At 42.0% G+C, this 11,631-nt stretch overlaps 1 protein-coding gene across 1 annotated transcript in view; it reads right to left on the bottom strand.

The window, feature by feature from the left end:
• LOC310861992 (piezo-type mechanosensitive ion channel component 2) overlaps positions 1–11,159 on the bottom strand; it is a gene marked incomplete at both ends in the record, with an annotated part of 55,134 nt that extends 43,975 nt beyond the window's left edge. The window contains 12 exons of the mRNA XM_083769730.1: positions 56–210; positions 1,011–1,143; positions 1,855–1,896; positions 2,033–2,128; positions 2,608–2,776; positions 2,877–3,090; positions 4,053–4,269; positions 4,574–4,706; positions 5,572–5,617; positions 5,728–5,829; positions 9,169–9,264; positions 11,096–11,159. Coding sequence (XP_083625856.1) covers positions 56–210; positions 1,011–1,143; positions 1,855–1,896; positions 2,033–2,128; positions 2,608–2,776; positions 2,877–3,090; positions 4,053–4,269; positions 4,574–4,706; positions 5,572–5,617; positions 5,728–5,829; positions 9,169–9,264; positions 11,096–11,159 — 1,467 coding nt within the window. The remainder of the gene's footprint in view (positions 1–55; positions 211–1,010; positions 1,144–1,854; positions 1,897–2,032; positions 2,129–2,607; positions 2,777–2,876; positions 3,091–4,052; positions 4,270–4,573; positions 4,707–5,571; positions 5,618–5,727; positions 5,830–9,168; positions 9,265–11,095) is intronic.
• Between the last annotated feature and the right edge of the window lie 472 nt (positions 11,160–11,631).

The raw sequence follows: 11,631 nt of genomic DNA, 5'->3' as shown, positions 1-11,631 counted from the left end.
TTTGATCATTTTAAGAGTGAAGTCAGTCTGTAAGTGAAGGTGTGGGGTGGTTTACCATCATGATAATGAGGGCGCTGACGTAGCTGTGTTTCTGCACCAGACGTCCAAATACGACCATACCGCTGGGGCCAGAAGGCGGAGGGGTGGCCGCAACACCACTCTCGTGCACCTCCTCACTCCTCTCCTCCTCCGACTCGCTCTCTCCATCTGCTTCAGGTAGGAAGGAGGGGAAGAAAAGGAGGGATGAAAAGATAGAAATGAGAATACACGTGAAGCCCATGACTCGCCCAATTCCAATACACTTTGCTAGTTTTGGGACGGCTCGGGGAAGAAGAGCATATCAATGAGATTGATATTTAAGATACTCTGAGGGACAGTGCCCACATACCTGTCTAACTACTTCATCAATCTTTTACCACCCAGGTTTAACATTGGAAAATATAAGTTCTACTACTGCAACCATAATGTGGAATGACCTGACATCATCCATTGAAGGGCGTGAATCATTGGCTTCTTTCAAAACTGCAAGCCTGACAAAGCAAGTGGAGATAGAATTTTCAGTTTTCTCCTCAGTAAATATAGCTATTTGTTGAAGTGTTCATGTTTTATGCTCCGTTGATGAATTGATTGAATAGAACTACAATGGAAACAAGTCCCCAAGGCTTTTTTGTGTTATCCCTCATGTGTTTTACTGTACGTCTGTGCTGTTTACATTCTTTGACTAATAATGTATTAAATCAATAACAAATATTTTTCATTATGCAAATTCCCAGTTTTTCCCCTCACATAACCTCCGGGCAAGCTGGATATACTGCAGAGTATTCAAACTTTTAGTCAGGCAGGAAATTTACCCCTGTGCCACCTGGACGCCACTAATGAAGTGTATGTTGAAAGTGAAGTGGTTAGGATCTCTGCCAGTGGACCCACTCAGACAGCCGTGGAAAATACTGGCCAATGAAACAGTCAAGTCTATGTAGTTCTTCTGGTGGCTGTTTATTCAGCGAGTCTACCTTGTGATCGCAAGTGTATCCCTTCGTACTGTGGCGGCAGGTCACAATTTGAGTAGCCCGTCCCTCCCAGTAGTGTTCCAAGCTCATTTCTATGGAGATCATGCCAGGAGCTCCCCATCAGTAAGACCATTGGCTGAGGAGAGAGAACGCATCATGAGATGTAGACCAGCGATGACTACCGTTGATGTTCCATCAGGCGTGCACTTTCCAATTCCTAGATTATTATAACATTACAAGGTGATACATGTTATCTGACAATGATACTGTTATCCTAGAATATAGCACCTATACAGTATTATACAGTATATTCGGGCAGCTATATACGGGCGGCTGTGGCTCAGGAGGTAGAGCAGGTCGTCCAATGATCCCTGGGTCGGTGGTTAGAATCCCGGCTCCTCCTGTCAAAGTGTCCTTGGGCAAGACACTGAACCCTACATTGCCTCCAATTAGTTGGTCGTTGTTAGCTAACCATTGGTGTGTGAATGTGGGAAGTGAGGACGCTGGCGTCGACTGTTCGCCGCTTCACCTCCCAATGTATGAATGAATGAACCATTTTGAAGTGCTTTGAGCACTTGGAAAAGCGATATAAAAATGCAATTCATTATTAATTATATAATGTGATGAGTGGGAAGTGCCACTATAAATAGGGGTGGTAGAATAAATATAATACTTTGTTTGTAATCTAGGAGAATAATCTATTTACAATCTCATACAGTCACATTGGGACATCAGGTGCTTTTTGGAGTTATTTTCAGTTATTTTCAGTCCTTCTAAATGGAGCAGTAACATCATTGGACAGTAAAATCTAAAAGTTAAATGGATATTGTTCTTAAAACAAACGTACCTCATTTGGTAGATATGTTTCTTCATCTGTACTAGTCAACAGCTGTAACAAAAAGAGAAATAAAAACATAAAAAATACAATTGTTAAGGCTTATCCAGGATCTAACTGGTGATGGATGTCTTGTTTAGGTTAGCACTTAATGATGATATGTGATCTACAGTAGGTAAGGTAAGTCCACCTCTTGGCTGTCTCCTGCGATGTAGAGGATTTTAGAGAAGCTGGGAGGGATCTCAGGGCTTTCCACTGGACTCTCACCCTCTTCAGCATCTATATCCTAATGAACCAATGCACAATACACATGAACGTGAATATCATCTGAGCAACCCAACAATAACCATGCACTCTATGGGAGAAGCATACAGTACAGGCAGCCATTCACAAACATATACTGTATTATTGGTACTAGTACTGATAGTTGTAGAACTCTTTGTACCAGTAGCAGCACTGTCTATAAGAAACTTTAAAACTATAAAAGTGCACCAAGTAGAGCACAAATCTCTGCCAGGAGCCATACTCGGCCTAAAAGCGATGTGACCTACTGTCTTTGTAATGTAATGACATTACAGTGGTGTGCACTTGATAGTGTCAGTGGTGGTACTCCTCTGGTACCTATGCGGTACCACCTTTTTCGTGGTACCACTTTTTCTATGCTGTCCACCATTAGATGGCAGCAGAGAGCAACTAATGACACAGGCATGTGCCAGTATGAGACAGGAATGCTTTAAATGCGCACACACACTGGTCTACACACACCTCTTCCTCTATGACGTGGACCCATTTGTGCAGCAGTGCCACCAGTGTGTAGTACAGCAGCAGCAGAAGCAGAGGGTTGATGAAGTCAGGCCAGCTGACATGGGAGTGCAGATCCAGAGCGTACGGGTCAGAACTGTTGGTTCTGATTACCCCTGTCATACCAAACAACCTGGGACAGACAGAGAGATGGACAGGAGAGCAGGTAAGAGTCACACAGATACGACACGATTGTCTTCCTTTGAAGGAATTAAAACTATAGCCTCTGTTACCTGGCGTAGACATCTTGAGGTGGGATTAGTTGTTGGGCGATGGGCAGCTGGTAGGTATACAGGGCCAATAAGTGTCCAGCACTGAAAATGGCCATCATCACGGTCAGAGAGCTAAAGAAGAGAAGGCTGATGGACCGGCTGAAAACCCACCACCACACCAGGCCTAGGAACACTCCAAAGTAGATGCCTGACGTCAATGAAGGGAGCACAATTCCTGGAGATAAAGATATGAATACATTAAAACACACACATGTGTGGCCTAGTGGTCCAGGCACATGCCACATATAGGCTCTGGCCTGACAGTGCGTTGTGTGTTCGAGTCCCGTTCATGTCTCTCCCCTTCTCTCTCTCCCTCTTTCCTGTCTGTCTTCACTGTAACTATCAATAAAGGCACAAAAAAAAAACTTAAAAAAAAAAACAATACACATTTGTGCATATGCACACAGTCAGAGATCTATCACACTCAATCATGGACATGCACATACATGCACACATACATGCACACAAAACTCCAAATTCGAACACGAGCCTCCCACATGGGAAGTTAGACTCAAACATATACTGCTCACTCAGCCAAACGGTAATCTCTCCCTGGTAAAGGAACATATTAGGCTTCTGGTCATCAGGCAGGGCTAGTCTGCTACATTCACTCACCTTTGACCACCTGATCCTGCCTGGATGTCTAATGCATCCAAAAAAAAAAACCAACATGTACCACTCAGACAGAGGGTACATGCGGTTCAGATATGGCTACTTTGTTGCACATACATAAACATGCACATGAACACACGCACGCACACACACATCCCCATACAGTATATGCATTGTCACACTTTGCCTAGTGTGGATAGTGTTAGGCCAGAAGGCAAAGGTTGCAAAATAGCAGGAAAAATACTGAATAATACTCAAAATAGCAAGTCTGAGTCCAAATCCAAGAAGAATATGATTAAAGATAAGTGTCTCTATACATAATCAAGTTGGTGTGTTCCACACACAAACCCAGTTAGTATGCTCCCTACCCTGGAGCCAATTAGCAATCACTTCATCAGACACCACACAATATACATAAAGTCACAATAACAAATATCACTGAAACGCACACAATAATTAAAACTTTAACCATTCAGTCTCAGTGGCAGGCTGAACTGCCACATGCATATACACATGCATACACACCTGCCAGTCCTAGCTGTATGGTCACAACCACCTTCGCCGCTGTGTTCATCATGGCAGAGAGAAGCACCTTAATTCCAGCCGCAAACACAATCATCTTCTTTACAAACTCTGGAGGGCCTGACGGAATCACCACTGTGCTGTCATCTGAGCTGTTACAGGACGATCCCTCTGACGCTTCACTTTCTCCCTCAGACTCGGTGTCGGAGGTTTCAACTTCCTGTTCAGTACCAAAAACAAGAGTTATTAATGGCCATTTCATACGTTTCACAGAAAAACACAATGGGGTAGTACTTTTACGTGGTTCTGGAGGCAAGCATCTCAATCGACCACCACAGCACTGACAGGCAGGGCGTACAGATTGGTTGGTTGGTGTTGCCCAGCCTGGGTCATACAGTACCTCAACCCAAATGTTTGTTCCACATTCTTACCCTGTCATTATCCATTCCACCATCTGTCAACCAAGTGGAATTGGTTTGACAGTATTAGCTGTGAGTGACACATGCAGTATTGAGAGAGGTTACCTCAGGTTGAATTGGAGGTACAGGTACTTTGAGCATCTGCTTGCACAGTCTCAGGATAAGGAGAGCCAAAATGAAGACACCGATGTCTGGGGCCAAGAGACGCACAATGTTCCCAGCATCCACCACACTGAACCTGGACCATATACAGATATACAAACACAAAAACACATACAGTCACAGTTAGACCAACACATATCAAACATTTAAATAAATGAATGCCCTACTTTGTTAGTTTGTTGTGCAAGAAGTGAAAAGAGCCAATCTATTGTACAAGCTCACAACGTGTCGCATCACGGTACGTTGTGAGCTTGTAGATCGGCTATTTTCGCTATTTTGGAAAGTAAATTAAAGATAAAGTATGTCTGTGTATTGAATCAATATTATACCAATGAAAAGTATTAAAAAGAGCTTGTGACTAAATTATAACTACATTGGATCCATTGGAACACAGGTTATTCTGTTCATTTCCTGAAAACAACAGTGTCACACGTCGACGCGTCGATAGTAACAGAGGTGGAGTCCGGGTTCGAACCGGGACCGCTCTACCTCCTGAGCAGGGACGTGCACACATAGACATCAAAGGGGGCTTCAGCCCCTGCCCTTTTACCCGTCTGTAAAACAACTGCCCTTTCTAGACCACGAATGCAGCATTTACTATGGTGAAAGAAATGCAAATGCCAGCATTCTAGGAGAATTGTTTTTTCCCAAAGTCTCCTGAACTTGAACACAGTATTTTGCGTTGATCAAATTTGTTTAGAAATCCATATCGTTACACCATACATCTCCACTGGCTAAAGAGTGCTGGGTTGCGCCCCGAAAATAGCTGATCTACAAGCTCTTAACACGTCGCAGCGCGACGCGTTGAGAGCTTGTACATCTGCTATTTCTTTCCAAAGGTTCCCTCTTTATATGGGATTTCAGCCCCTGCCCCACTAACACTCACTGCACGTCCCTGCTCCTGAGACACTGCCACCCTATATGTATGAGAGAGTACATACCTTATAATGCCCAAATGGTACAGGACATCTTCCCAAAACCCGGTCACTGATGGAAAAAAACAGAACAATGCCTTAAACTAATTGAATCAGCAAAGCTCCAGCATTTGCTACTAAACATACATACATTTCTGTCTCATATACATTTCTTGCACATACCATGCTCAGGGATGTAGGCGAAGGGGATCTGCATGAAACACTGCAGACTGAGGAAGATCACACTGGTGTAGATGATTAGCAGAAGGAAGTGACCCGTTTTACCTGGTAGAAACAATGGACAGTCAGGTTCTAATCTTATCCTAAAATCAGACCAGTCTGAAGCGAGTGGTGCAACAGCACCCCCTATTGGTACTCTGAACATAGGGACATAGGTTAGGACATACAGTAGGGACATTGCTGTAAATTTTTAAAGTGTGAAAATAGTCGATCTGCAAGCTCACATGTCGCCGTAGATCGGCTTTTTTCACTATTTTAAAGGTGTTTTTCACATAAAATAAAAAAGTATAAATAAGACGGCATGCAAAATAACCATGTGTGTTAATTGAACTCAGATTTTACACTGTTAAATCCTTCTTTGTTAAGGGGCCATCTAAAAGTATTTGTTAAGGGGCCATCTAAAAGTATTTTAGATGGCCCCTTATAGGGGGGGATTATAAATTTCATGTGATGTGTCAAACTAGGGGGTTTTCATGACACTGAATCCATTCCAAGCATTAGTTTGGCACAAAAACACATTTGGACAAGTGGCTATGGCCGTTTTTTGCCCAATGAGTGTTTATTTTTTTGCAAAACGAATGCTTGGAATGGATTCAGCATCATATTTGACACGTCACATGCTACATAAAGCATGATGAATGCATTTTTTGCCTTCTATAGGTTGTTAATGGTATGGTCACATATTATGCCAATTATGAAAATTGCTCAACATATGCAAGTTAGCATCCGCCAGTTTCTACATGCTGGGGACCCATACTCAACATTTCTAACATAAAACCTTAGTGTACTCAACTGGGTTCACAATGGGGCTCTATGGGCTGGCAAGTAGACTAAGGGGATTCCAGGGGGTCCGCCAGCTGAAGGATCGATAGCTAGGATTAGAAACCAAATGGACCTTTTCAGGTCTATAGAACCGAATGGACCCATTTGTATACACTGTCAAGAGTTAAATTAAACCTGAGGATTGAACAGTTTACAGTATAGATTGGGGTCCCAGATATTAAAACTAAATCTCAAATGGGGGGTCTGTGGCCTAATCTAATGCACGTCAAACTGGAGGTTATTGAAATGAGAACGTTTGAGAAACACTGAGCGATTGCACCCATACACCTTCTCAACAAAGTGGACTCTTTGACAATCAACACCAGGCCGGGAAGAACAGATGATGCGTTAATAGCCAGTATATGACCCAACATTAGCTGAGGCAGCAAATGTGTTTTTAATGTCTTGTGATTTTTACTAAAAGCTTTGTTTAACTCACACACCATTGCTTTCCGCTAAAGGTAGGAGGACACTTACACACTCATACGTGCACGTATACGCGCATGCATACACGCTTACACACAGATAAAGTGCACGTGATGTGTACACACAAAACCATATTGTACATGAATAAGTTGATACACGCACCCAGCAACGTGAATAACAAAATGAGCACCTATAATCACTTGCACACCCATCTGTATGTAGATGTAATTACACACGCACGCACGCACGCACGCACGCACGCACGCACGCACGCACGCACAAAGTCATGTGCATAATAGACATGAACACAAGAACACATTATATACTTGCTCATCAAGTGTACAGCACACACACGCACATGCACGTGCACGTGCACACACACACACACACACACACACACACACACACACACACACACACACACACACACACACACTTGACCACTTAGCCCATAGGGTAGAGAGTGGGATCAGATAGGGGGGGTGAAGATAACCATAGAATATAGTATGCTTTCAAAGAGAGACTGAAAGGCAAACAGTTTTAGTTGGGAGAGTAGAAGTGTGTGTGTGTGTGTGTGTGTGTGTGTGTGTGTGTGTGTGTGTGTGTGTGTGTGTGTGTGTGTGTGTGTGTGTGTGTGTGTGTTTTTGTGTGTGTGGCGGGGAGATAAGGAGAGAAAATGCTGTCAAAATGCTGAAACGACATATTTTAATTCCACGCGGTAATTACCAAGTCATGTATAATTGATCTAACCATTCTGACCGCATCCCCTTTACAAAGTACTTTGAGGGAAGGGGGGTTCAGTGACTTTTATTCATCAGAATGTATTGATCCGTATACTGTAGGAAGAAGAGCACATGCAGAGGCAGTAACTACTAATAATACTGCACACGACTTGATTAAAATTCTTAAAATAGCTCTCAATAAATGTTCTATCAAAAGTGAAAGTACATGATTCTCATAGTACAAGGGGGTGGGGGGGGGGGGTGGGTTCTTTCTCTTTGTAAGCTATATTAACTGTGATTTGAACTTGAAATAAAGCCATAAAGACTAGATAATTTGTCCCAGTACCATCACTTTCAGGTGAACCATCTCGCAATTAGAAATGTTGGGAACTGAACGTTCTATATACCGGTAATGATGTTAAAATGGCTACTGTTCAGTGAAAGCTGCAATTCAGAAAGAAAGAAAATAACCCCAACCCTAAGCTTACACATGAAAGGTGTACATTTAATAAAAACATGTAAATGATCTATAACCATATTAATATTGTGGATAATCCAATATGATGAGAGACTTTATAATCTGGTTTATGTTTGTTGCAAGTAACATGGTGTCCAATGTCAATGTAATGGAGTAAAAATGAGGGGGTTATTCATGATAGTATAGAAACTCAAGTAAAGTATATAGATCCTCTCAAAAGCTATTAAGTAGGCCTGTAACAAAGTACTTGTACTCCACTGTTGCCTCGCTCTCCCTGTGATGTCATGTGACGCCTCGTGACATCACGCCTCCATATAAGGTCACGCCTCGTGACATCACTCCTTGTGACATGTCACGCCACCATATATGCCCATCTTCATATATGAAGATCACGACACTGACCTCATCTAACCCTGGATAGCCATACATGGAGAAGACTGGATCATCACCTAGATCTGCATATATGGAGCCGACCAGCAACTCTACATCTGACGTCAAATCTCAAACCATTAGATCTCCATATATGGAGCTGACCTGTTCTGACATTCCATATGTTGATCCCACCCCACCCGTCCTTCCTGTTCTGACATTGCATATGTTGATTTGACCTCATCAAACCCAAGACACGCTCCATATGGCCAGTACAGAATTCATTCCATGTTGTTCCATGTTGATCTGACCCCCCATGCCAAAGCGCCAGCACTCGCCCAGCAGTCTGCCGTCTGCCTTCACCCAGGCAGATGCGTGCACGCGACCTTGCTTCTCGCCCTTTAGGGCGAGGCCGCTTCTCGCCCTCAGGACGTCTTACTGGTAAATATAGTTCCTCGTGTTAATTTATACATTTGTAAACCCTCCTAAGAAACACTGAGGACATTACTGTGTTGTGTAGTTAAGACACTTTCTGTTCTATTGTATTGTTGTGTCTGTTAATCTCACCTTTCATGGAGGCCATGTTTGGGTTGGGCAGCAGTGGCAGTGTGAGCAGGTACAGGAAATAAACAAATGACAGACCATTGTAGCGGAAGGAGGATGCTGAAGAAAGGACAGAGAAACAGGTATAAAACATTTAAATTCATGAAATAATCTCAGGAAAATACTGCTACTAAAATAATATGTATACAAGATAGAAAATAGAATAACAAATACAAAACACCAAATATGTCTTATTGTATAAAAGAAACTACACAATAGTGACAATAGTCATTGATTTATATCATTCTATAAGTGTGCATAGTCTCTGTGTAATTGTTCAAACTCTATCAACTTTATTTATAGAGCACATTTAAAAACACAATTAAAGTAATAATAAGCTGCATCACTATGGGTGTACTGCATTAGCCAGTAAAGATGCTTCCTATCTCAACTAAACAGTGACATACTCTATCTCTGCACACAACCAGAGGGCCATGCGGCATGCCCCCCCAACTCCACGTTATATAAATATTCTATTAAAGCATGATAAAATACTGTGTTGATTTATTTGAGAATTTAGATGAAAACTCTGGGTTTTAATTAATGTGTATACATAAAAGAGAAAGAAGAAAGAAAATGGCCTTTCTTCTTCATATACATCTAGGCACTTTCCTGCTCCGGTGTAGCAAATGCTGTTCATGGGAAAAGAATAAACTTACACCATCACACACACATGAAGTCAAATACACATAACTTACCCCCTCATACACATACTGTAGACAAATACAGACCCAGAATGGTAACAGATTACCAGTTTTTACATCCTAGCCTGAACGTGAATCCCTATGTTGGACGAAATGCAGACTAAAATAGTAGCTGTTTCATAGAAGCTGAAAAGCTGAAAATTGTTGAGACTGACGAAGGTCATCAGTGACTGAAATGATGCCTCCTTTATATGTTCTCTTGTACCGTGCAGATGGACAGTGTGCAGGCGTAATGGCGTATTATATTATTTGATGTTCTTATACTGTATTAATCGAATAATAAATCATACTGTCACATCAGTAATAATTACTTGTTAAATAATTCTCAATTATTTGGTGCATTAGATTGAGGTATGATACTGACTGACTGATATACTGACATATACCATACTGTACATATGGTTGTCAATGGTTTTCTGTAATGTTGATAATAGATAATAGGACATTAATGGGTAGATTTGTTTAATTTACCCCCAACAACATCAACACATTACACATTATCCCAGGAATGTAGGCTGGATGTTTATGAGTGCAACTTCTGTTGCACTCATAAACTGTTGCAACTTGGCAATTATCAACATATACAAAAGCTTAAGAGCATCCAGTACCTTCATTGTTTCAACACAACACCAATAGTGAACGCAATGCTCTACATCTCCACAATAAATACACCATAAAGCTACAGCTGAATGGGTAGGGACGGGAGGCCATCTGGGAAACAGAATGTCCCCGGGTCTGAACCGTTACTGAGCACTGACACTTAACCCCCAGCTGGATAAAGCTGAAACTCAATTTCTCCCACAGGACTAAAAAAAAGTTTTCCCTTTCCATTCCTCCCCTTCGGTCATCATTACACAAAATCAGTTGTGTCCTTGTTGTATAGTTGAGTTCTCACAGCCCACACAAAGAGACTTTTGCGGGGTTCCAATGCTAAATAATTTCTAAATTTTAAATTAAACAGAGACATTTTCAACTTTTGCTAAATCAAAATGAAATTGCTGAATTATAATCACATAAAGTCTGATTAAGACACCGATTAGAGGAAGGTAATATTAAACTACAGACATCCCGTATAGGCTTTCACCTCCTCAGAACACAAACCTCAGTAATATACAGTAGTACTGTACAGTATAGTAGTTCATAATAGTACTCATCGTATGGTATTAGAGGTGCACAAGCCAACTCACCAGCGAGTAGTAGTACAGGTAGTAATAAGTTATAGAGCATCCCCACTACGATCTCCCCAGCCATGGCTCCTTAATTCTCTGTCAGAGAGACACCTTCTCCAAATGCACACCGTCCGTCTCCGGGAGCCCGGAAGAATTTGAGCTACAACAGATACCGTTGTATGTAGTAGTGCTCTGGTGGGACACTAGAACTACAACCCGCTCACACATCGCTCAGATCAGTCTGTCTCAGTAGCATCCATCTGAGAGCCTAACACTCAGACTATCTCGAGATTAACTAAAGAAAATACTAAAGTAAAATTGAAGAACGTCTTTGACAGATGAACAGCCAAGTGAATGAGAATGCATAGAGAAGAGTATGTACTGTTTTGGTTCTGAGCGCAAAACAAAAACAGCCTCCAGCCTCTGTCACACCCTCCTTCACCTTCTCTCCTCTCTCTCCTGTCTCCTCTCTCTCTCTCTCTCTCTCTCTCTTCTCTCTCTCTCTCTCTCTCTCTCTCTTCTCTCTCTTCCTCTCTTTGGCATAATGGGTCAGC

The sequence above is a fragment of the Protomyctophum parallelum genome (genome assembly GCF_964188405.1).
Source record: "Protomyctophum parallelum genome assembly, chromosome: 7".
NCBI lineage: Eukaryota > Metazoa > Chordata > Actinopteri > Myctophiformes > Myctophidae > Protomyctophum > Protomyctophum parallelum.
Note: the sequence above shows the minus strand (reverse complement) of the source record. Positions and strands in the feature narration are given on the sequence as shown.